Source organism: Medicago sativa, chromosome 5, assembly GCF_051527215.1.
Source record: "Medicago sativa cultivar Bolivia chromosome 5, Bolivia_mono, whole genome shotgun sequence".
In the NCBI taxonomy this organism is placed as follows: Eukaryota; Viridiplantae; Streptophyta; class Magnoliopsida; order Fabales; family Fabaceae; genus Medicago; species Medicago sativa.
In genome coordinates, this window is record NC_140753.1 from 247412 (window position 1) to 271884 (window position 24473).

A 24473-nucleotide genomic window follows, 5' to 3' on the forward strand; every position below is an offset into this window, starting at 1 on the left:
ATTCATCATATTTTCCTTAAATAAAAAAAATTGGAACAGGAATTATCTTAAATTGATTGAAGTGTGAATCAATGTTAAATTAGTTCTCATAAGAGTTTGTTAAAATTCAAACATTATTCAAATTGTTACAAAATGATAAGTAGTTTTACAACAAGTGAGCTGCATGACATAACAGGGAAAATATAGAAACCAAATGTAAAACCTTAATGGCATGCACATTTATTAACTATCCCAACCCAATGCATTGTCTCTTTATTAACCAATTAACCGTTCTAGTTAGTTGGTGCCATACTTAGTCTTGTAGTCAGTCCAGAGCTGAGTAACTGGCTTCTCCAACAGGTCAGTGAAATAACTATCATTATAACTGGTTTTCATCTTATTGTTTAAATCTGCAACAAAGCCATTTTTAATACTATTGCAATAGTCCAGAAAACGAGCAGTGACATCATATCCTTGCTTCCAATCATTTCCATGCCCTGGAGAAACCCATTGCTCTGCTGCATATCCACCTCTCAACCTCACAAAATCAGCTATGCCTTCAACAAGTCCTGAAGGAGCCTCACCGTTTCCATCCCACTGCAAAATGTGTGCTACTTGATGATAGAGTATACCGGTCATCTCTTTTTTTATATTTCCAGGGTACCTTTCAATATAGTTTGCACTAGCATGAATCTCTCCGTTGCTAGAATACGCTATCCCATCAATTTTTTCAACTATCAAGCTGATAGTCTGTACATTTTTTCTTTCTGTTGCTGAAGTGTTGTTCTGCTGCTGAAGAAGCTTGAGAACGAAGTCAGTGGCAGTGCTCAATGTTTCTTTGGCATATTCTGTGCCCACATATTTCTCAAACAGCTTACCACCGATGCTGGATTGAGCATTGTTGGACACAATGTAATTCGTACCCTCACTTTCATAGACAGCAGACAGAGCTAGTACAAAGCACAGGACTTGCTTAAGGTATTGAGCCATTGTTCTATGAGATGGGATGGGAGTGATGTTGTACTCCTTTCATATATATATATATATATATATATATATATAAGAGGAATTAATTAGTTGATATCAAATTAAGCAGCAAAGAATAAGGAGGTGCTAGGTGCATGACATCAATCAATTTAGTGAACATAACTTTAAACCATGTTATATATGTTATTTATGAATGGATTTTTTTTTGCCTCATTTAACGCCTCTAGAAGTGGTCCAAAGCATAATATTAGTACCATGTGATTCGTATATGACTAGTCACAGTGGTGATAGAATACGTAAGAAGACCTAATAGGAACACAAACAATGACCTTTTTTTAAACTAAGAATCAATAACCCTTACAAGAGAAGATAGTCTCTCTGCTAGCTGTTCATCTCCATTCTTAGTGGTAATGTTTTTTCCTCCAATTTCTTGGCCAGAATTTGTCGTGTTCCTGGATCCCGAATTTGTCTCAATTTGTCTCAATTTGTGACAATTCAGGGGGTTGAATGTGGTTCGTGCAGAGAATGTCTGAGGGTTTGGCATCATTCGTATTTTTTTTTTGTCCTCACCCTTTCGAAGATTCAAATTCTTTGATTTCTTGGCCGGATTTTGTCGTGTTCCCTTATTCCTAATTTGTCTCATTCTCCGACAATTTAGGGCTTTGACTGTGGTTTGTGCAGAGAATGTCTGAGGGTTTGGCTGGATTCATGTTGTTTTTTGTCTTCACCCTTTGGAAGATTCAAATTATTTTGTTTGTACGTGATGTTGGCACCATTTTGTTGTCGTATATGGGTCCGTATACAAATATTTTTTGATATCTTTGCTTGGATTTTGTCTCTTAGTGTTTTTGATTTTGTTCATGTACCCGTTTTGCCCCCATCCCTTGGTTGTTATATATACGCGTGTTTGCGAAGGCTTTCCACCACATCTCCAGTTGTTTTTCTGTTTTGCTTTGAGTTTGAATTTGCTTTGAGTTTGAATTTTTCTGAATCTGGGTTTGTATTCATTGTGGGATTGTGGGATTCTGGGATTCTCGCATTCTGAGATGGAGAAGGGTTTGGATTGTCTCGCTGACATTGTTCCCGGTAGAGAGACCTGGAGGATCAAGGTGCGTGTCCTCAGGATGTGGGAGGTTCCATCGTTTTTGAAGCCTGACGAGACTAACTCCCTGGAGATGGTGTTGATCGATCAAAAGGTATTTTGTTTATATTGATTGGTCAGGTTCTGATGTTTTGTTGGTTGTTTGAATTGGTGTGTTGCTTTCATTCCTGATTTGCAATTTAACTCATAAACTGTATGGTTTGTTGTTCTAGGGTGCCAAGATTCACGCCACCGTTAGGAAACAGCTGCTGTATGTGTTCCAGAAGAAGCTTGCTGAGGGGGGAGTTTATAGGATGTCATACTTTTCTGTTGCTCCAGGATACGGTTCATACCGTACCACAGTTCATCCTTATAAGCTGATCTTCCAGATGAAGACAAAGGTTGAGAGGGCTGAGAGTTCAATGATCCCGCAGTATGGGCTGTCAATTACCAAGATCAGTGATGTTTGTGCTCAATCTGCTGATCATGATTATTTGGTTGGTGAGTGATGATTTTTTTTTTTGTGGTATTGTTTTGAATCCTTTGTGAATGCAGTTGTCTGTCGTGTAGATGTTATTGGTTTTATGACTGGAATATCTGCGGAGCGAGAGTATGTTAGGGATGGCAAGGTGACCAAGATGATTGTTTTTGAGCTAACTGATGATAGGTTATCTCTTTGCTCCATGTGATGATTTTTTTGGGTTTGTTCCATTCACCTTTGATATTTAGTTAAGGTATTTTTTTGGTCGTTTTGTTTTTGTTTTATGCAGCGGTAAGGTTGAGTGTGCTTTGTTTGGTAGTTATGTTGAATCCCTTCAGAAGATGATGGAAAAGTCTGTTGAGGGGTTGCCTGTGGTTGTTGTTCAGTTTGCCAAGATTAAGATTTTCAGAGGTTTGTCCTGTTGTGTGATTTGGATAGGTTGTGTAATTTTGCATTTGCAATAATCATTGTGTTTTTTAATGTTTTTAATTGCAGATAGGGTGTCAATCCAGAATGTGATGAATACTACCAAGATTTGGCTTAATCCTCCTATGGAAGAGGCTGTGAGATTCAGGGAGGGGTATGTTGAAATAGTATAAGACGTGACTAATTTCATAGCATCAGTTGTATGAAATTGTTATATTATTGTTATGTTTTAATATTAGCATTGGTTATTTCTAGAGGTATATTTGTCATAAAATAAAACAATATTTGTTGGCAGCCCTTGCATCTCAATTGATTTAGTTTCCATTTTTATAGTTAAGCATCTTATTTGGTGATGCATTCTATGTTAGAACTTGCAGCAATGAAAGCAATTATTTCCTATATTATTGCTGTGAAACAAAGACATGGTTTCCACTGTTTGAAAGAGTTTTAAGCCTCCCATTCCTTTTTTTTTGTATTTTTTTGTTTTTACCTTTGATCACTTTGTTCTTGGTTGTAGTGTTGCTCTACATGGTGTGGAGTCATCTGCTCCTGTGCCTGCGCTTGGTCCGCGTATTAGGCCTTCTTTCCGGGAGGATTTCTTGCAGCTGTATCCAAGGAAAACAATATCTGGTCTTCATGAGCTTGAGGATGATGGGACTTTTGTTGTTTTTGCGACCATTGAAGGTTTGGTCGAAGGGGAGGATTGGTGGTATCCAGCCTGTAGGTGTCATAGGGGGGTTACAGCTGATTCTGGTGCATACTACTGCAAAGGATGTGTGAAGCATGTTTTCCATATGGTGCCAAGGTGTGATGTCTCTTTATCCACGTGTTTGTAGCAGCATTTATGTTTTGTTCTGAATTTTATCTGTTGGTGTGTAATGTGATAGGTATAAGGCTAAGGTTATTGTGGCGGATGGAACTGGTGACGCTGTGTTTGTTATGTTTGATGGTGACATGCAGTCCCTTCTTGGTGTGGAGTGTAGTGCATTGGTGTCTGCAGCCAAGGTATTTGAAGTGGATTGTTTTTGGCTTTTTTTATGTTGTGTGCTGGTCTATTTGATGTTTTTACGATGATTCTTTTGATTATATTGAGTGTCTACCAGGCTGAGAATGGTGGATTCTATCCAGCCGAAATGGCAAAGCTAAAGGGCAAGAGTATGTTGTTTAGGGTCGAGAGGAATGCATCTGTTAGTGTGGTGTATGATGGATCATTTAGGGTTAAAAGGGTTTGCGTTGATCCCGAAATTATTTCTGAATTTGCAAAGACTGTGGAGGATTGCCCACCTGAGAAGGTTTGTATGTGTGTATTTTGTTGTGTGTGCTAGGTGCTAGATTTTCCTTCCAGTTGTTTTTTTTTTTTTTGTGTTGGCATTCTCCATGATTGGATTTTAATAGTCTCGGATTCACTCTCTGTCTGGTTAGGATGGGTTGGCTGATGTTGATGGTGTTGGTGATTTGGGTGAAGACGTTGAGGTTGTTGAGGAGACGCAATGTGATGTTGTTGCTGCCAACGTTGTTGCCCAGACTCCGTCTCCTGGATTAAGTCATGTCGAGTTTAAGCATGATGCTGCTGAAGTTGAGGTTGTTGTTCCTATGATGTAGTATGATGCAGTTGTGCTGCAGATATGTCTTTTTTTACTTGTGCTTATTGTTTGGTGGGTGTGTGATTTCTTCTCAATTGTTCTTTGTGTCCTGTTGCATCAGGTTGCACCCCCTGGTCTTGGTGGTGGCCCCGTTCATTTGGGTGATGATTTTAACTGTGTTGATCACGATGGTGTGCCTGGTGTTGAGGCTTCACGGAAAAAACGTTCACTCAAAAGTGTTAGGAGGAATTTGGCTGAGGAGTTTGATGCTGCTGCTGATGAAGGATATGGTGTTGTCACTCCACTTGCCAAACGTGTTGTCAAGGGTGTTAAGAGAAGCAATAAGGAGTGATTTCCTTTGTTGGTGGATTTGGCTTCTTTAATTAGTGTTCTGTTCAATAAGGATGGTGGGGTTGTGTATTGTATTTGTTTGTGTTTGTGTTGTATCAGGGGTAATGTAATATGTAATGTGGTGTGATTGCCTGTCTAGCTGGCCCTGTATGTCCATGGGTCAGTTTTGTCAAGTTAACTTTCATTGTAATATATTTGTGGTGGTTGTGTTGTATTTTGCATTGGATGATTGATGTTATTAGTGTTGATCAGTGTTTCGTTAATTTCTTAATCTTATCAGTTGTAGTGGTTTGTTGTTGAATTAATGGTGCACCACACCACTGTTGGTTTAATGCCTTCTTTTGCATCCTATATCAGTTACGGTATCGTGTCCAGCACTAATAAGAAGTGCTTTAATCTAATTGAGCTTATAGTTATTTTGCAGAAACCCAACTATAATTATGACATAGGCTTTGAGGTGCTTAGATTTAATTGAGGTTATTATTTTTCAGCCGTCACACCGTGAATTTTTCATATTTCTTAAGACTTTAGTTGTATAATTTTCCTTATGTTACTTCTTTGTTTTTTATACAAAACTTAGATGCATATAATATCCCTTTTAATTTTGTTCCCCCTAGGGACATCAATGTAATTATATAATCTGGTTAGTCCATGTAAAAAGTTGTTCATAAATTTTTTTCTGCTGCAAAATCATATAGTGTGACATTCAAGCTTCAATTAAATGGAATGCAAGAGGAACTTTTGTTTAGTTTGAGCATGATTGGGTTTGAGGTTAGTAGCTAAGTTGTCAAACCTGTTTTATGATTACTTTTTAAAATAATTCCAATCTCAGGTTAGAGGTTTATTAAAAGAAACAGAAAAAAAATGTCAATGTTTGATGCAATGTTTGATTCAGTGTTAGGCCTCAATTGAAAACATTATTGTCACATGATTTTTCACTCAACATTTATTTTTGTTGAATGTTATTTTTTTTGTTTATTTTCTTAGTCCCCTTCTTTAGGACCCTCAACGTTTTGATGGACAAATAGGGATTCTATGTTATAGTCCAAGGTAGCAATTAGTTGATAGATACATAAGGATAATTTAGCACACATATATAGTTGATTGTCTAAGAAGAGTGAGTGACAACAAATGGTTTTTAAAAATAATACATTTCGTATGGAGTAGTGTATTTTAATTTGAAAATGTAAATCCCAACAGATGGTTTTTAATTCTATGTAAACTGTGTTCTTTAAAAAAAAACTATGTATAAATTGTAGTTAGTTTGTATATTTTTAGGGTGATAGCGCCATTATGTATCACCATAGAGTAGATATAATATTTATATTTTTGCCATTTGAAGGAATCGTGTTTGGGGATTGGATTGGGCTGAGTCACACGCAAATTTTCTGGCCCATATGTTGTGTTTGGTTTTGCTTTTGATAGGCAGTTGATCCAGTAAGGGGTTTTGTTTTCATTCCATGACAACCAGATGTAGACTTTCTCTTTGTTCTCTTCGTTGGTGATGTGCACTTATGCGCTTCTGCATGTATGTTTATTTGGTTAGTTTTTGATGTGGTTGCAGGTATTTTATGCCAAGGTTATTCTATTCTTGCTCTGTGTAGGCCTTTTTTAAGCACACAATAACAGTATGCGTTTGTTTATTTCATGTTTTTCCCCTGCAGCTTGGTGCTTTTCCTCTCTACTATTTTTCCGCGGAATTTTGCGAGTTAGGAATTGGAAACTAGGTTAATGATTGTTCTGCGTGGCTCTACTTTGTGAGGGATGGGTTATGTATTCAAAGATTGTTGGTTTTTTCATTTTAGGTCTGATGCAAAATTATACAGTTAGATCGTATTGGTCTATTATGGTAATTTAGATTAGATTGGGTGCAAACAAGGTTATATTAATTATTAAGGCTTCATTGTTTTGTTTGTGTGATTGATCAAGGGTTTAAACCCTGTTTTCTATCTCCATTTTTGTGTGTGGTGGGTTTAGATAGATGTTTGGCCGTTAAACCCTTTGGTTGGTGAATTCCTATATCTGTTATCATTCAAGATTCAGTGTAGGATGGTTTTCCAATTAGCAGCAATGTTGTGCCTTTTCCTAAACCTTCCTATTGTTTTGTCCTGTTGCCAAATAAGGGAACTTTATAATATATATGTATATTTCCCTTATTGTGCTATCTTCCAAAATCCAAAATTGTTTGTCTTTACATGTTTCATTGTCAGGGTTGTCTGCAATTTGTTTGTTTTGTCTTTACTCCAAAATCCAAAATTGATGCACCATTTGAATTTTGTTTTCCCTCTCCTCTTGGTTATTATTTCTATATATAGCACACCAGCCTCATCTCATAGTCACTTGCAAAGCATGTATCTACTTGGTTAGTTACATTTCTTTGACTGTCCTTATTTGGTTCCATAATTTGAGAATGGGTAGGGTTGCTAATTTTGTAGGAGACCAAAAAATAACAAAGCTGCATGATTTTCTTTCCTCAAATGAAGAAGGTGTTTTCATTGTTATTGCTTGCTACTTGGGAGTTGAAGAGGGAGTCGATATGTGGCTTCCTGAGGATGCTACTCGCTTTGTTCCTAGGTATTCATATTTTCTGACATTGTATTTATATATTTATATTTATGTTACAGAGTTTACTTTGATTCCTCTATATGGTTGTTATTATCGTTTTTTCCCTCTTTGGTTGTAGGTTTAGGCTCAAGATAAGGGTTGTGGATAATGAGAAAGAGGTTACTTTCCTTCTCAAGGATTACTTTGTGATGATGGTTGCACCTCACACTTGCGATCTGTTGATGTCAATGGTAGGTTTTATGCATTGTACAATGCACCTGGTTTTTTGTTTTGGTGGTTGTGGTTTGTTTTGATGTTGTTTTTCTGTTCCGTTATGTCATGGTGTTTCGATTGTAGGATGAAGGGTCTTCTTTGTATCCTCTTGAGATGGAGGATTATTTTGGGGATCCTATGCTTTTCAAGGTGAACAAGAAGAAAGAGGAGGGTCATGAATCTGGTATGACTTATGTGATTGAAGATATTCTTTCTGATCCAGCGTTGATGAATGTCTGGGTAAACCCACTGCATTCTGCTTATAGTTGTGATGTAAGTGTTTGCTGGATATTTGTCTGTTTGTTTGGTAATTATCTTCGAGTAGGAATGATCAGATGACTCTGGTTTTTTTTTCCTTTATTGCAGGGACAACCTAAACATTTTGAGGGTGATCGCGATGCTGAATCTCCTAATGAACCGGCCGATACATTTGTTGAAGCTAATCACCATATTGAGTGTGCTCATGATGCAGCTGACTCATGTGTTGAGGTTAACCAGGTTGATGGTCCTCCCTATGATCCAGTTGATTACTGTGTAGAAGTTATGCACGCTGTTGACTCTCTTTTTGAATCTTTTGATTCCTCTGCATCTGCTGGTATCGTTGTGGAGGAAGGAGGAGACTCCAGTGTGGTCGGAGGAGTTGCTGGTGGGGAGGTGAAGCAAGGTGTTAAGAGGATGTTCATGGATGCTTATGTGGAGGTTGATGGACTTGACTCACTCATTCATGTCAAATGTGGAAGGATGGCTGAAGATGAATGATCTATGTCTGTGTTTGTCCTATGTGTTGTTGTAATTGTGGAATGAATTGACCCCATGTGTGGTTATTGTCTGTTTTCCAATTCTTAGGTCTTATGTTATGCGCATGTGTGTGTTTATGTTTGTGTTGTTGTGCCCTTTGTAGTGGAATAAGTTGTGTGGGATCCTTTGGTGCAGTAATATGTTAACGAATTTAGCCATGTGGTTGCTTTCTTTGAGTTATGTATCCCTGAGTTTATAATAGTGAAGTTGGTTTGTTTTTCTGTGGCATATCTTCTTGGTTTGAGATTTTTGTAGTAAGTAGGTTTCTGTTTTTTTGCTTCTGTTGCACTTTTTGTATCCATTTAAGTAAATTAACAATTCAATGCATAATATTTTCTAGAGGAATGTAAGTTTGGCTTATGTGTTTTGCTACACTTATTCCTGCTACTTTATAAAAAGGTTAAGACTATGAATAATTTGCATGAAAGTGTGGGCATGTGACAAAATGTCCAAACTCCAAAGTTAAATCAGAAAGTGAGAAAAGAATCTTGGTCATTTTATCAATTGCAAGTTTATTATATAGTGCTGCTTTCATGCTTTATCTTTTTTTTTTTTTTTGTGGTAATGTTGTGTCATTTGGAGCTTTAGTTTCAGTAGACATTAATATTATATAACTGCTAAATTCTCTTAATCAAGTGTTGTAGACGGTGGATATATTAAATAGGCGTTGTAAATTAGTTATGTGGAATGTGGATCTTAGCATAAATTGCAGAATCCAGAGGGCATATTATATTGCTTATATAAAGTCGCGGAGTAATTATTTTTTTTATTTCGTTTAAACGCGAGCTAAATCGGTTGCGACAGTAGAAGTGATACAAGAACGAGTTTCCTCGATGCAAACACAATCTCTTGAAATTGAATTGGCACGATAATGTTTCTAAGGCCCATATCATAACCAAACTGAATTGCCAGCCGAAATCCAAAAGCTTCAGCAATGGTGGCATAAGGAAGTGCCTCAAAATTTCATGTACCAGTCGCTAAAACAAAACCTTCTGGGTCTCGGATTCTTTATTGGAAAGGTTGATAGCATTATATTGCATTCCATTGTTTTTTTAAAAAAAAAAAACAAATTCGTTCTATCGATTATCCGCTTTCGCTTTCGTTTTATTATTTGTGCAATGGGATTTTAATTTTTAGGTGCTTCTTTTTTTGGGGTGAGTAGCGATGATGTACGGTGTTTGTTATCGTTTGTACCGCGGTTGTCTCTGTGGATAAGTTTGTTTTAGGTAGTGACGTGTATTTTGGTGAGTTTTATCTCTAGAAGTGTTTTTAGGGTGTTTTTTTTTTTTTTTGTGTTCCGGCCATATCGATCACATTTTATTGTTTCCACTGTAGTATAGACTTCTGAGGTTGCCAAAAAAGATAAAAATTTAGGGACCAAGTGTGTATTTTATTTCTTTAGTCCCATATCGTTCCGGCCATATCGTTATATCGATCACATTCCATTTTGTTGTTGGGGGTCTAAACAATATGGGTAACGTTTTTTTCAATCCATTATGTGGCCAACCAAGTGTGTATTTTATTTCTTTAGTCCCACTGCATCCTATGTATGTTTAAATATAGCTAATGAAAAAAATTTAGGGACTTATGGAGTGGGGTCTGAAAGGGATAGCATTGTATTGGCAGAATCCAAAAGGTTTCATTAGATAAATTGGTTGTGAATGGATGAGAACTGATTTGAATTTTTATTTTTGCCAAATGTGGTGTGACATGTCATTGTGACATGTTTCATTGACTAATATGGTATGTTGTTTGAGGGAGTGGTTTAGGTTATGTATTTTGCAGCAGGGCATGGCGGTGAGTTTTGCTTCTTCTATCAATTCAACGAGTGTAGTTAGGGTGGATTGGCATACTAGCATTTTGATTTTTTCAAATTGAATCATTGCACTGTGACTGTTCCATCTTTTCGGACATGCCAGTGAGTTAACTTGATTAGTGATTGGTGTGTATTTTTTCTTTCTAAAATATGGTATTGGTCCCTGGAAAATAGGCCAGTTTTGGTTTTAGTCCCTGCAATTTTTTTTTATAGTTTTTGGACCCTGCAAAAATAGGCCACTTTTGGTTTTAGTCCGTGCAATTTTTTTTTATATTTTTTGGTCCCTGCAAAAATAGGTCAGTGATTCAAATTTGCAGGGAGCAAAAAACTATAAAAAAAAAAAAAATTTCGCAGGGACTAAAACCAAAAGTGGCCTATTTTTGCAGGGTCCAAAAACTATAAAAAAAAAATTGCAGGGACTAAAACCAAAACTGGCCTATTTTCCAGGGACCAATACCATATTTTAGCTTTTTTCTTTTTTTGCTACATTTGTAAAATCAGTGATTCAAATGCAATTGGGTGTTTTTTTTTTAAGAATTATCTAATTTTATTATAACACACACTCTGTGAATTTATTATAATAAGTGATTGGTTAATTTGTATAATTGTTTCGTTTTGTTTGTCGGTGTTGGGTGTTTTTTCTGTAGATGTAGTTTAAGCGAGTATCGATGTTTCTTGAAGGTGTTTGTATTAAAATTGTTGTTCGGTGTTTTTCATTCGTATGTTATCTTTAAAAAAACTCGCGTGTGATCTATTTGATGTTATGTTTAAAAAAAACGCGCGTATGATCTATAGGTTTTTTGTCGGTTTTTCTTAAAAGTGTTTGGATTAAGATTGTGGTTCCGTGTCTCTCATTCTCATGCTATTTTAAAACAAACTTGCGTCTGATCTATAGGATGATAATTTTTAAAAAAATGCGCTTTTAATATGTAGGTTTTTTGTCGGTTTTTCTTACAAGTGTTTGGATTAAAACTGTGGTTCGGTGTCTCTCATTCTCATGTTATTTTTAGAAAAACTCGAGTGTGATCTATATGATGTTATTATTAAAAAAACGCGCGTATGACTGTAAGATTTTTGTCGAATTAGATGACTTCGAACATAAAAGATGGGAGGATTTCATCTTAGTTTTGTCCTGAAATGGGTAATCTTAAGCAGAGCCTTGGTTTCATGTTTTGGCTAATTTTGGTGTGACACTTCATTGTATGACTTGATGTTGGGTTTTTCAAATTGCTTCCAAAAAAAAATGATGGTTCATTGTATATTATCTTCGGAGAGCATGTGCAAGTAATCTGAGTATTAGGTGGCTATTTTTCAAATCAAGTCTACTCTCACGTGACTTGCTAGAGTACCACTTCTATGAACAGTTTACCACACTAATTCGGACGTATGGTGGATTGTTTTTCATTTTCTCTATGTGGTATTATGTCTATGTCTATTATATCAATATCAATATTATATCAATATATCAATTAACAATTCCACTTTATATTTTTGGGGTCCGTTTGTTGCTGAGCTCCACAACTGAACTTTTTATAACTTACCCATACATACGTGTATCTTTGCCTTTATAAGTAGCTACTTTCTCCTTTCTTCATAAGTCATTTAGAAGTTAGTTTGTTCCAAGTCTTTGACGAAGCAATGCAGCGCCCTCTGAATGCGATATCGAGTCTTAGGCCACCAAGGATGGATTGGACCATTAAGGTTAGAGTTGTTAAGCTTTGGAACAACGTGAGTGAGGTCATACCTGGAAGGATCAACTCAACTGAAATGGTGTTGCTTGATGAGGATGTGAGTGTTTTATGTAGTTTTGTAGCGTTTTATCTTATAACATGTTGTGTGTGGTTTATGTTTTTGTTGTGTCTTAGTTTTTTATGGTAGATAACTTGCTGATTTCTCATGTGGTTATGTTTGCATGGTTTGTAGGGTAACAGGATCCAAGCAACTGTTTCACCAAGATGTGTGATTCAGTTCAAAGATGTTTTGCATGAAAATGGAGTCTATGTCATCCATTACTTCCATTTATTTCCCAATACAGGGCTTTGCATGCTTACCAGGCATGCTTACAGGATTGCTGTTCATACAAAGACAAAGTTTTATGTCGATGATAGCTATGTGATTCATCGTTATGGTTTGGCTGTGTCGACGGCAATGGAGATCAGGAGGCGTGTTTTTGGAAATCGTCATTTGGTTGGTTAGTGTCTTTAACGTTTTTTTTTTCCAACCATTTTTGTTTGTTATTTAAGTTGCACTCTTTTTTATCCTTCAATCCATTTTTTCAGATGTCATGGGACTTTTAACTGGTCTGTACTATGACTATGTTGTTGATTCAGCTGGTAATCTTGCTACTGTTGTGAGATTGGAGTTAGCTGACCTCAGGTATGTTGCCTAACTTGAAGGTTTCGTTTGGTGGGTCATTTGCTTTTAGGTTTTATTTATTTTGTTGGTGTTGTGTGTTTTGAAGTGGAAGGATTGAGTGTGCACTCACTGGAAGCTATGTTGCTATGTTCAAGGATCTTTTGAAGGACTGTGGAGAGGGTTTACCAGTTGTTGTGGTTCAGTTTGTTCAGTCTGGAAGGGAAGAAGGTTTGTGGAGTGGTTGTCTGTTCCTTTGTTTAAATTAATATTTTGGTTAAATCATTCTGAAGTTCATAATCCATCTCTCTGTTTTTTAGGGATTGTTTTGGTCAAGTCTCTTGAAAAGGTCACAAGGTTGTTGTTTGAACCGGCTATTCCTGACATTCTTAGGTTCAAACAAAGGTTGTTTTTAAAAAAAAATCGTTGGTTATGGTGTTTGATTTCTTTGTTTGTTTTTGTCCGTTGCAGTAATTTGAGTTTATTTTGTTATGCATGTGTTTTTTTTTTTTAGGTTTCTGTTGTCTGTTAGAAGGGGTCATTTTGGCAATGTTTACGGTGCATCATCTGTGATTGCTCCATGTCCCACTCAGTTTAACTTGATTCTTCCAAGGAAATCAGTATCTGAGTTGGTTGACACTGTTGAGGATGGTTTGTTCGTTATTTATGCTAAGATTGTCAGTTGTTATCAGTTCCATAGGATTTGGTATCCTATGTGTGATTGCGGGAAGTTGATGAGTGTATCTGATGGTTTGTATCTCTGTGCCCCATGCAACAGAACTACTTTCAATGTATCTGTGAGGTAGAGCCTTTTATTTGATTACCTGTTTGTTTGTGGTGTTGGGGATGTGTGTTTCCTATGGGAATTAATGTATGAGTCTGGTGCAGGCTGAGTATTGTTGTTGATGATGGGAATGGCACTGCTAGGTTCCAGCTGTATGATTACGTGCTCGATGGAATTCCATCTCTGCATTTCAAAACAATGGTTGGTTTTTGTTCCATGATTAGGATGGTATACATGTTGTGTGTGATTTTTGGATGCTGTTGTTGTTTTTATTCCATTATGTTGTCTTCATTGGTGGATTTTTATTGATTTTGCCATGGTTTGCAGGGCTTGAGGTATGTTATGAGTGAGGGTGGGATGGCAGAAATGAAGGACAAATATTTCTTATTTATTGTGAAGAAGATACCTCGGTCTGAGTGTTCGGGGAGGGAAAGGTTCGAGGTTGTTCGCGTCACAAATAATGAGGAAACCATTAGGAGCTACCATGCCATTGGCAACAACTACACTCCACTCAAGGTGTGTTGTCCATTGTTTGATTTCTTCTTTTTTTTGAATTTTGCTTATGCCTCGATGAGGAGTGTTTGTTTTTTTGAGGTATATGTCATGTTTTATGAGTGTTAAGCAGGATTGCGTGTGTGAAAATCTTCCATTTTTGTTTCTCATTTTTTTTAGCTTTTTGTGCTATGTGAATTGGCAATATACCAAGTAAAATTTTAGGTGCTGTTTTGTTTCTTTAGCCATGTTTACGGATTTTTTGTTGTATTTTGCTGTGTGGTTTTGGTCCTCATCCTTTCATATAAAGTTTAAAGAGACTTCCATGCTTTTTTTTGGTGATCAATGTCTCAATTGTCATGAGCCGTAGGTGTTTGTTTTGGTTGTTTTTCAGCTAACAGTTTAGTTGTTTTTTTTCAGTGTATATTCAAGCCTCCATTCGTCCGGCTCGCACCTTCTGTTGGGGATGGTGGATCGGTTTCAACTGCTCTGTCTCTTGCTGGTGGCTGTGATGCGGTTAATCATTCTGATGGGGCATCAAGTTCTCGTGGTCATTTGTCAGGTGTTCGTCGCAACGATGATATGCCAATGGACTTGGGGGATCCTGCGCTGGCACTCTCTCTTGGGTCACTTTTTCAGAAATCTGTTGACAAGGCCAAGTAGTGGAATATCTCATGGGTTGTGTGTCTTAGGTTTCGAAAGTATTTGTCATATATATTAGCCTACCTTTTGGTATTAGCCTACCTCTTGGTTTGTCGTACTAAGGTGTCGAAGGATTGCTATTTGTGCAATGTATTATTAGATCATGCTATCGTGCTTCATGTGTGCTGTGTTTGTTTTGCATTTTGTGACTGTGATGTATGAATTTGCATCACAGGTGGCTTCTATCATGTAATTTGTATTTGGTTTGTGTGCAAACCTGACTGCCTAAAGCTTGAATGCATATGGCTTTTGCTTTATTATGAGCATGGTGCGCCACTGCTGTTTATGTAGTCAAAACATGGTTGATACAATTATGCCTTAAGATCTTTTATTGCTTTTGTTTGTGGACTTCGATTGAGATATATTGGGTGCAGAACTTGTGATATATTGGGTGCTTTTGTCTGTGTTTATGTATGCGTGGGACTGTTTGATCATTTAAACAGGACCCCATAGCTATGGTTTTCTCTTAACATATAGAAAACCATTTAAACAGGACCCCAAATAGTTTTGGTTTTCTCATATGTAGTCCACTTTGTGATAACACTTAAACTGATAAAGCAATATCTATTTTTTTTTGTTGAAGAAAACATGCATATAAGATTGAACCAATGATCACCGGTCTGCAATTATTCTAATGTGTGTGGGAAAGAATAGAGAAACTATATTCCACCAGTGATTAAAACATGTGTAGTCTTAGCATGATAATTACACTGTAGCTAATGAAAAGAGGGCAATCCTCTTCTTTAATTGAGTTGTATGAAGAGACTCCCTCATTCATCATAACAATTCCCATAAAATATTCATCCACATTCCACATACACCCACTATCACGAGGGCTTAATGATGTAATAAAAATCTCAAATTCAATCCAATAATGGTGATCAAATAATTGAGACTAACAATAGATATACATTTCAATATTTAGACATCTCCTTATTCTAAGTATCAGGCAAAATTAAGCCGGCTATACTAATGTAAAAATTAAAATAACCAAACACTTAGATGACATGGTCACTTTCTTATTTGGAAGTGTACATCTTGATGGCATATTATTCCACGTTCTGGATGGATAGCTACTAGATAGAGATTTTTAATAAAAGAGAGGTAGTAGTGTAAATGAGGGTGCAAATAGTAGTGTCTAAAAGTTTAGTCTATTTCGTATACAATCAATTACGAACAATATTGACTTTTTCATAGGCTTTGTGTCCAACCTTTTTTTTTGAGTCGTGTCGAGGGTTCGAACCCCGGACCTTGCATGTATTATGCATTGTCTTTATCAACTAAGTTAAGTTCACGGGGACTGTGTTAAACTTTTCTAAATAGCTATTGTCAATTTTTATTTTCGTTGTTATTGTTTTATATTTATATACATTTGATGTAAGAAAAAATTATTGTCAATTTTTTTAACATATTGGTTAAGTTTAGGATTAAATGCATGACTGGAAACACTCTTCTTTTTTGGTAAAAATTTGCAACAAAAAATAATTTTGTTTTATAGTGACTAAACCTAAAATGTTATGATTTACTGGACTACAATTATATTTTATCTTTGAATTTAAAATGTTTATTTAAAAAAAATTATTTTTCTTTGAATTTGGCCCCCGCAAAATATTTATGCTAGCTTCGCCGCTAATCAAGGATCATCCAGAACTTACCTAACGACGCATGTGGTTAATTGGTCTAATTTAATTGTGTATGTTATATTTACTAAGATTGTGTAAATTTGTTTTGAGGGAAATAAATTGCATTTTACCATTTATATTTCTTCTTCTGACGAGATGTTTCCCATTTGAATTTTTCAGTGCATCACCCCTTGATTTCATATATTCCTTGACTTTGTCGTTGTTTATTATTTTATTTTATTTTTACCAGTGGTTTGCTCCAATGGGATGTATGGTTTGCCATGCTATGAACCTTTTTTTTAGGAAGTTTTGTCTCTTTTGATGGGTTCAACTCTCCTTTGTCTGCTTGGAAAATCTAACTTTCTGACTAAATCTTCTTAATATGTACTTTGTCAGGAATGTTCTTTGACTTATATGGAATTCTTCCATGTATGTCCAAAGAAGTACATATTGGCTTTTTAGTCTATTTTGGATTTTTACTTTCAAACAAATTTGTTTTTTCTGCTCTATTGGTAATATTAAATATTAATTAATAATGTTCAATTGAATTTGTCTGTTTGCGCTTGGTGGTAGAGGCATTGTCTTCAATTTATTTTAGTATATATATGGTGGTGTGTTAAGCCTATTTTCATTGCAGGAGTGTGGTACCTTGAAAGAAAAAATGCTCTGTTTTCATACATCATAATTCATACATCATAATAGCACACCAATACTAATACTAATATAGAGATCGTCAACAGCCATGGTTAACAATGTTCATGCCAATCGATCTGCCGTGGCTGCACAAAGGCGTCTAGAGAGGAGAGAAAAGCTTAGGGCAAGAAGACAGAGGATGTCGGCTGCCTCCTCTGTTTATAGAGTTAGGCGTGGCTGTGAGTTGGATGCTGGTTATTGTTGCTATCGTTTTGTCTTCAATCTGTTTGTTATGACCACTCATTGTTTATAGGTTTTATGCTGTTATTTTGCAGTGAGGCTTGCTGGAGGAGGTCGTATGAATCGTTTGAGGATTGACCGGCGATCACTCCAGAATTCAATTCCAAGTAGGTGTTAGTATTGATCAAATGTCCTCTGTATACTCTTAGTGCAGTGTGCAGCCTAACTTTAAGTTATAACTCATTGAAACGTGATATATTGTTGAAAAATATGTATATAAAAAATTTGCGTGATAATAAAAATATATGTATATAATTATTCAAAAGAAAAAATATATGTATGTAAAAAATATGCGTGATAACGTGGTATGTTTTTTATATACATATTCTCATATGACATTATTTTTCATAAGTTAGACTTTCTAAGCGAGTTAATTTTGTTAGTTTTACTCGGCGTGTGATACGCCTGCCCCCATTAATAGAGACAACTTAGGTGATAATAGCATAGAGGAGATGTCTTATGAAAATGCAATTTATATATGAGAATGGTGAGAATGCTCATTAACCTTTGGATTAAAAATATATGGATGACATTAAAGAAGACTACATATCGTGCCGCATATAGACTATACTCCAAAGCAACCACCCGAAAATAGCGATAGTTTTTTAGTGGTGTCCATTGAAGGAAAAAATGTGAAATTATACCATTGATTGGTTTTCTATTAGAGGTTGGGACTAATTTCATATCCATGCACGTATATAATAATTATGAAAATTATTTTTATATAATAATTTCATATCCATTCTTGTGGGTTCCAGTTCCATTGTTAGTTTCAATTATTTTTATATTTTTATTTACGTAGGTTCTTCTACGGCTCCCAACAATGATGCACCTATCTCTCATCCTGGTGACAATGATGAATCTGATTTATTGGGTTTATTTCGAAGCAGCGAAGAGCAGGGTAATCAATGTTTTGGCATGCATGTGTTTTTTTTTTGTGGTCATTTTACCTTTACATTTTGAGAATTTTAACTAAATTTACATTTTTTAGAATATTTGGATATTGGCGAAATGAGCACAATCTGTCAAAAATGTGGTGCGAAGGTGTGGTATGGCGAAAGGACTGAGAAACATTTTGCTGCAGTCTTGCCCAAAGTTTCGCTATGTTGTATGAAGGGGAAAATTAGTTTGTCATACATGCTTGAGCCTCCTCCATTGATTAGAAATTTGTTTCTTGGGTTTGATCCACGCAGTGCACATTTCCTCTCAAACATTAGATCATACAACAACATGTTTTCCTTTACTTCCATGGGCGGGAGGGTTGAAACTCAACGGAATAATGGACGTGGTCCCCCACAGTTTGTGATATCTGGTCAAAATTACCACAGGATTGGAAGTTTGCTCCCAGGCGATGGACATAAGCCTAAGTTTTGTCAACTCTACATATATGATACCGAGAATGAATTAGTGAATCGTATGTCACATTTCAGGTAAAATAAATTAAAAAAAAAAACATGCGTTAGTGTTGTCCTGCCAATTGATTGTTACCCTTACATTTTTTTGCTCTCTTGTGCAGTGACAGACCTCAAGGGACTGATCTTGATCCATCGCTGGTGAGAGGTTTAATGAGTTTGTTCGATGAGCACAATGAGTTAGTGAAAAGCTTTAGGATGGTGCGTGATTTCCGTTTGGCAAATGAGGATGTGCCTGTTAGGTTGCGTTTATTTCGAAATAGGATGGTTGATTCTCGCACATATAATGTGCCCGAGATTTCCGAAGTTGCTGCTTTGGTTATTGGAGACTTTGATGATTCTGGCGAAGGTCGGGACATTGTTGTGAAGGAGAGGGATGGTTATTTGCAGCGTATACATGAGACACATCCGAACTACCTTCCTCTCCAGTATCCGTTGTTGTTTCCGTTTGGTGAAAAGCAATATGAAGAACACATTGAGTTGACTGAGTTGACGACCAGTGGTTCTGTAAAAAAACGTGTTCGTGTTTCTGTTCGAGAGTTTGTTGCTTTTCGGTTGCAAGAACGAGACCTTGAGGACTCGATTGTTCTACGGAGTAGGCGCCTCTTCCAACAATTTGTTGTTGATTTGTACTCCATGATTGAGAACCAGAGGCTATCGTTTATTAGAAAGAATCAGGCTAATATACGATCAAGCTTTCTTAAGGGCGTTGAAGAGGCAGTTAGTCGTGGTGACTACGATGGGTCTTCCATTGGTTCAAGGGTAGTGTTGCCGGCGTCATTCACCGGTGGAAAGAGATACATGTTTAATAATTGTCAGGATGCGATGGCTATTTGTAAAAAATATGGGTATCCGGACCTTTTTCTCACTTTCACCTGTAATCCTAAGTGGGTTGAGATTCAACGTCATCTTGCAAGGACCGGTAATTATGCTCCATATCGACCAGATATATGTTGCAGGGTTTTCCATGTGAAGCTGGAGGAGATGATGGCTGATTTTAAAAAAGGTCACTTTTTTGGACGAGTTATAGCAAGTAAGTTGTTTTAGTTTGTTTGTCTCATACTGGGTTTTACCTTATAATTTTTTTTTTATTTTATGGATTGATGATATATGTTTATATTTGTATTTTTGTGGTGAAATGTAATGGGTTGATATTGTCTTCCTAGGTCTCTACACCATAGAGTTTCAAAAGCGTGGTTTACCGCATGCTCATATATTATTGTGGCTTGATCCAAAGGATAAACTTAACACTCCTGATTCCATAAATTCTGTGATTTGTGCTGAGTTGCCTGATGAAAAGCTTTACCCTAAATTGTATGCGGCTGTTACGAGTTTCATGATTCATGGTCCATGTGGATTTGCTAGACCTAATTCTCCTTGCATGAAAGATCGTCGTTGTTCCAAATTTTATCCAAAGAAATTTGTCGCTAGGACTTCTTTCGATGAGAGTGGGTATCCCATCTACCGGCGTCGAGATCTTGGAGTGACAGTTATGAAGAATGATATCCAGTTGGATAATCGTAGTGTTGTCCCGTATAATCCTAAGTTGATTATGAAGTATCAGGCTCACATAAATATTGAGTATTGTAACAGGTCAAATTGCATCAAGTATTTGTTTAAGTATATCACCAAAGGGGTTGACAGGGTAACAGCTTCTCTTCATACTGGTGATGAAGACTGTGTTGATGAAATCCAGCAGTATTACGATTGTCGTTATCTATCTCCCTGTGAATCCATATGGAGGATTTTTAAGTTTGATATTCACAACAGATGGCCCTCAGTGCAGCGTCTGACATTTCATTTGTGTGGTGGTCAACGAGTTGTTTTCAAAGAAAACTCTGACTTAGGTGGTGTGTTGGCTAGGAATGAGAAGAAAAATACAATGTTTCTGGCATGGATGGAAGCCAATAAGAGGTATACTTTGGGGAGAGATCTGACGTACACCAAGTTTCCTACTATGTTTGTCTATGATTCTGATGATCGTGTTTGGAATCCACGTAAGAAGGGTCAGTCCGTAGGAAGATTGACGTTTGTACCTCACAGCACTCGGGAGTTGTATTACATGAGGTTATTGTTGAATGTCCAGGTCGGTTGTACCAGTTTTGAAGACATACGAACTGTTGATGGACATGTTTTTGATACTTACCGCGAGGCTTGCGGTGCCTTAGGTTTGTTGGCTGATGATCGAGAATTTATTGATGCTCTTGCTGAGTTGGCATTGATGTGTTCCGGCTCATATGTTCGGAAAACATTTGCAAATTTGTTGTTGTGTTTTTCACTCAGTGATCCGCTAAATGTTTGGGAGCAGACGTGGGAAATATTGGCAGATGGCATATTGTATGATAGAAGAAGGTTGTTAAACTCTCATGGTAAGTGCTCCTTATAGTAAGGAGTATTATATTTTATTGGATATGAATGCATGTATGCTATATTATGCTTAATTTGTTTTTATTGATTTTTTTGGTAGATTTGACTATTTCATCCGATGATTTGAAGCAATTGTGTTTGATTGAGATTGATAAAATTCTTCGGTCGAATGGGAAGTCCCTTGAAGATTTTGAATGCATGCCCCAGCTTGATAACCCTATTGTCCAACCATACGATAATATTCTATTGGCCAATGAATTGTCGTATGACTCTGTTGAAATGTTGTCAAAACACGATGAGTTGTTCAGTTCTTTGAACAGAGAGCAGATGTTTGCTTACCAAGAAATTTTAAGCGCGGTTTATGGTCGCAGGGGCCAGATGTTTTTTGTTGATGGGTTTGGTGGTACGGGAAAGACATTTCTTTGGAATGCCCTTTCATTTAGGTTGCGCTTTGAGGGGAAGATTGTGTTGAATGTTGCTTCGAGTGGGATTGCATCTTTGCTCCTTCCTGGTGGGAGGACTGCGCACTCCCAGTTTGCGATACCTTTGATTTTGGTTGAAGAATCTTCTTGCAAGATTGATAAGGATAGTAAGAAGGCAGAGTTATTGGCTATGGCGAGTTTGATCATATGGGATGAGGCTCCAATGATAAATAGGTTAGCTTTTGAGGCTTTTGATCGTACTTTGCGAGATATAATGACCAGTGTTGACGATGGTGCCTATGTTCTTCCGTTTGGTGGGAAGACCATAGTCTTTGGTGGAGATTTTCGTCAAATACTTCCCGTCGTCCCCAAAGGAGGTCGTGCTGATATTGTTCATGCTACCATCAATTCGTCTCCGTTGTGGCAGTGGTGCAAGGTGTTGAAGTTGACGAAGAATATGCGCTTGCAGTTCACTTCGGATGGTTGTGGAGACGAGTCTTTGAGGGAATTTGCTAAGTGGACTCTCGATATTGGTGACGGTAAGCTAGGAGAAGTGCAAGATGGGGAGGCGTTGGTTGAAATTCCAGCTGATCTTCTGGTTGATAGTTCTGGTGATCACCTTGGTGATATTGTCAGGGCAACCTACCCTGACATACTCGAGGGAATGAAGGACCCAACTTTTTTTCAAAATCGTGCAATTTTGGCCCCTACGCTTGAAATTGTTGAAAGGGTCAATAATTATGTGATGGATCTTATGCCTGGAGAGGAGAGAGAGTACTTGAGTTGTGATACTGTTTGCAAATGCGATGAAGACGTTGGGATTGATCGTCGATGGATAACAACTGAGTTTTTAAATGACATCAAATGTTCTGGAATGCCAAATCATAAGCTACATTTGAAGGTGGGTGTTCCGGTGATGTTGCTTAGAAACGTTGATGTATCTTCTGGACTTTGCAATGGTACTAGGTTGACAATTGCTTCCTTAGGGAAGAATATTATTTCTGCCAATGTTGTTAGCGGGTCGCACTGTGGTGAGGTGGTTTATATAACCAGGATGAATTTGGTGCCTTCTGATGCAAATGTGTCAATTACTTTTCAAAGGCGTCAATTTCCACTATGTTTGTGTTTTGCAATGACCATTAACAAAAGCCAGGGGCAAACGTTGTCGAATGTTGGTTTATACCTGCCAAGGCCAGTTTTCACACATGGTCAATTGTATGTTGCCGTGTCTCGTGTGAAGACTAGGAAAGGGTTGAAGATATTGGTCACTGATGATCATGGCCAACCATCGAATCGAACCATGAATGTTGTTTACCATGAAGTGTTTCAAAAGATTTAGTACCGGTTGGTTAAATGTTTGCAAGGGTTTGTGATTGGATGTTGTTAATTTTGTGTTTTTTTTTTCTTTTTTTTTTTTTTAATGTTTGCTCATCTACGAATAAGGTGGTCTGTAAGTGCTGATGAATGCATTGAAGTGTCTTTATTATTGTTTAAATGTGCCGTTTGAATTTGTAATTGTGATTTGTAGTACTCATCTTTGCATAATGTGACTCTATGTAATATGTGTATGTGACTGCATGTAAAATGTAGAATTGTACGAAAGACCTTTATGCGTCTTATTATCATATTTTGTGGTTTTTGTTGCCAGTACTGTTTTAATATTAACAGTCTATTCGTTTTTTATAGTGCAGTGAATGAATTTGATGAAAAACAAGGTTTTAATGTTGTGTGAACTGCACTATTTGCATTCTTTAATTTTGTCTTTTCTTCTATGGTGTATTTTCACGATTTTTTAATAGGGCAAGGTAATAGGACCATTTTTTATTGATGGAGCAAGCAATTGAAACAAACAAAAAAAGAAATCTACTCTTTTTTTAGCAAGTTTCGCTCCTACCCGGTCAAACTGACCAAAATACCCCTGTTTGTTTGTTAATTGACGCAAGTGTATAAAAAAATATGACTTAGTTTTTACACATGCATGACTTAAGTCAAGCTGCGTGAGTTAACTGATGATGCGTTATTATTATACTCCAATGCATTTCCTGCAAAAAAAAAGCAATCCAAGTACAAAGTTGGTGACAAGGATCCTTGAAAAAACATGCGTCATAGCGTAAAGAAAAGGTTGGTGACAAGGATCCTGCAAAAAAACATTACCGAAGGATCCTTATAAAAACATTATTTAAGGATAAGAGCATGATTAAAAAAAATGGGTGAACTTTTGTCACATATGTGCATGTGCATTACATTTACACTCTCTTGATGGTAGTACCATCACGTCTGTGTGGTGCTTTGGATAGGACTTTAGGAAATTTTGTGTGGCACATCATCATGTCCTTATCTTTAAATCTATCTATATATAAAGAATCTGTATGCCAGCAAAATTCCAAAGTTACCCTTCATCCGTTGTGTGACATTTCACCGAACTCAATGTTTGAGTTGTCTATTCGATTCTTATTTTTTATACACTATTCTATTATGTATGACTTGATTGAATTTACCCGTGGTACACTAAATATCGGTGACTTTGGATTCTCAACTTTAACAGTGATTTCAAAACTTATTATCCTAATTATTTGTGCAATGTGTTGGCGTACGTAACTTGATTGTGATTAACCGTATAAAACTAGCCTTTAGCATCTGAGAATTCATAATTTAGCAATATCTTCATTTGTTATTATCTTTCGAGAGCAATATTAGGAGATGTAGAATACGAGTATGCATAAAGCTTATTTTATTCTTATGGATTGGCGGTTGGCATCAGTTGGAATTCGGTATCAATGTTGGAGATTGATTAACTGTTAAAAAAATCATGCTGTATAGTTTTCATCGTGATTAGCATGAATCCTTGGTAAAAGACGTCGTTTGAGATATTACAATGTAGAGTGAAACATCCGTAACATTTTTAATGCTTTTGACTGCACTATTTTATTATGTTGTTGCGAGCATTGTTCCAATGAGTTTCCTAACTACTATGTTCATCTTCCGGTTTTTGGTGTTGTCGAATGTGAGGTACTGATGTGGATTCTCCTCCCTGAGTTCTAAAATTGGTATTTCTTCGAAGTGTTGCC

At 36.7% G+C, this 24473-nt stretch overlaps 6 protein-coding genes across 6 annotated transcripts; 5 read left to right on the forward strand and 1 right to left on the reverse strand.

Moving 5' to 3' along the window:
• Positions 1 to 85: 85 nt before the first annotated feature.
• On the reverse strand, positions 86 to 972 carry LOC146918809 (uncharacterized). Its single transcript, XM_085712029.1, has one exon. The coding sequence runs from the start codon at positions 967 to 969 to the stop codon at positions 277 to 279; it is 693 nt and encodes a 230-aa protein (XP_085568155.1). The 5' UTR covers positions 970 to 972; the 3' UTR covers positions 86 to 276.
• A 335-nt stretch (positions 973 to 1307) lies between these two features.
• Positions 1308 to 5169, forward strand: LOC146918810 (uncharacterized). The gene is made up of 10 exons (XM_085712031.1): positions 1308 to 2162; positions 2281 to 2548; positions 2618 to 2714; positions 2818 to 2939; positions 3024 to 3108; positions 3472 to 3759; positions 3842 to 3959; positions 4058 to 4246; positions 4377 to 4535; positions 4659 to 5169. The coding sequence occupies exons 1-10, from the start codon at positions 2013 to 2015 to the stop codon at positions 4887 to 4889; spliced, it is 1707 nt and encodes a 568-aa protein (XP_085568157.1). The 5' UTR covers positions 1308 to 2012; the 3' UTR covers positions 4890 to 5169.
• Positions 5170 to 7227: 2058 nt separating this feature from the next.
• Positions 7228 to 8464, forward strand: LOC146918811 (uncharacterized). The gene is made up of 4 exons (XM_085710532.1): positions 7228 to 7462; positions 7572 to 7683; positions 7790 to 7978; positions 8072 to 8464. The coding sequence occupies exons 1-4, from the start codon at positions 7299 to 7301 to the stop codon at positions 8462 to 8464; spliced, it is 858 nt and encodes a 285-aa protein (XP_085566658.1). The 5' UTR covers positions 7228 to 7298.
• Positions 8465 to 11957: 3493 nt separating this feature from the next.
• LOC146918812 (uncharacterized) lies at positions 11958 to 13789 on the forward strand. The gene is made up of 8 exons (XM_085710533.1): positions 11958 to 12107; positions 12243 to 12510; positions 12599 to 12695; positions 12781 to 12902; positions 12992 to 13076; positions 13186 to 13473; positions 13560 to 13694; positions 13783 to 13789. Exons 1-8 carry the CDS (start codon positions 11958 to 11960, stop codon positions 13787 to 13789), a joined length of 1152 nt encoding a protein of 383 aa, XP_085566659.1.
• LOC146918813 (uncharacterized) lies at positions 13565 to 14856 on the forward strand. Its single transcript, XM_085712032.1, has 2 exons — positions 13565 to 13971; positions 14368 to 14856. Exons 1-2 carry the CDS (start codon positions 13798 to 13800, stop codon positions 14608 to 14610), a joined length of 417 nt encoding a protein of 138 aa, XP_085568158.1. The 5' UTR covers positions 13565 to 13797; the 3' UTR covers positions 14611 to 14856.
• Positions 14857 to 16925: 2069 nt separating this feature from the next.
• On the forward strand, positions 16926 to 22792 carry LOC146918814 (uncharacterized). Its single transcript, XM_085712030.1, has 7 exons — positions 16926 to 17143; positions 17240 to 17311; positions 18007 to 18105; positions 18196 to 18634; positions 18721 to 19649; positions 19783 to 20985; positions 21084 to 22792. The coding sequence occupies exons 1-7, from the start codon at positions 17014 to 17016 to the stop codon at positions 22742 to 22744; spliced, it is 4533 nt and encodes a 1510-aa protein (XP_085568156.1). The 5' UTR covers positions 16926 to 17013; the 3' UTR covers positions 22745 to 22792.
• The last annotated feature ends 1681 nt before the right edge of the window (positions 22793 to 24473 follow it).

Bases quoted from the DNA above. Each gene is read 5' to 3' on its own strand.
- LOC146918809 (XM_085712029.1), bottom strand. From the start codon at position 969: ATGGCTCAATACCTTAAGCAAGTCCTGTGCTTTGTACTAGCTCTGTCT.
- LOC146918810 (XM_085712031.1), top strand. From the start codon at position 2,013: ATGGAGAAGGGTTTGGATTGTCTCGCTGACATTGTTCCCGGTAGAGAG. The intron at 3,109-3,471 runs GTATGTTGAAAT...TCTTGGTTGTAG, and splicing joins GCTGTGAGATTCAGGGAGGG to TGTTGCTCTACATGGTGTGG. The intron at 3,960-4,057 runs GTATTTGAAGTG...AGTGTCTACCAG, and splicing joins CATTGGTGTCTGCAGCCAAG to GCTGAGAATGGTGGATTCTA.
- LOC146918811 (XM_085710532.1), top strand. From the start codon at position 7,299: ATGGGTAGGGTTGCTAATTTTGTAGGAGACCAAAAAATAACAAAGCTG. The intron at 7,463-7,571 runs GTATTCATATTT...CTTTGGTTGTAG, and splicing joins GCTACTCGCTTTGTTCCTAG to GTTTAGGCTCAAGATAAGGG. The intron at 7,979-8,071 runs GTAAGTGTTTGC...CCTTTATTGCAG, and splicing joins ATTCTGCTTATAGTTGTGAT to GGACAACCTAAACATTTTGA.
- LOC146918812 (XM_085710533.1), top strand. From the start codon at position 11,958: ATGCAGCGCCCTCTGAATGCGATATCGAGTCTTAGGCCACCAAGGATG. The intron at 12,696-12,780 runs GTATGTTGCCTA...TGTGTTTTGAAG, and splicing joins TTGGAGTTAGCTGACCTCAG to TGGAAGGATTGAGTGTGCAC. The intron at 13,474-13,559 runs GTAGAGCCTTTT...AGTCTGGTGCAG, and splicing joins ACTTTCAATGTATCTGTGAG to GCTGAGTATTGTTGTTGATG.
- LOC146918813 (XM_085712032.1), top strand. From the start codon at position 13,798: ATGAGTGAGGGTGGGATGGCAGAAATGAAGGACAAATATTTCTTATTT. The intron at 13,972-14,367 runs GTGTGTTGTCCA...GTTTTTTTTCAG, and splicing joins ACAACTACACTCCACTCAAG to TGTATATTCAAGCCTCCATT.
- LOC146918814 (XM_085712030.1), top strand. From the start codon at position 17,014: ATGGTTAACAATGTTCATGCCAATCGATCTGCCGTGGCTGCACAAAGG. The intron at 17,144-17,239 runs GTGAGTTGGATG...GTTATTTTGCAG, and splicing joins TTATAGAGTTAGGCGTGGCT to TGAGGCTTGCTGGAGGAGGT. The intron at 18,106-18,195 runs GTAATCAATGTT...TACATTTTTTAG, and splicing joins TCGAAGCAGCGAAGAGCAGG to AATATTTGGATATTGGCGAA.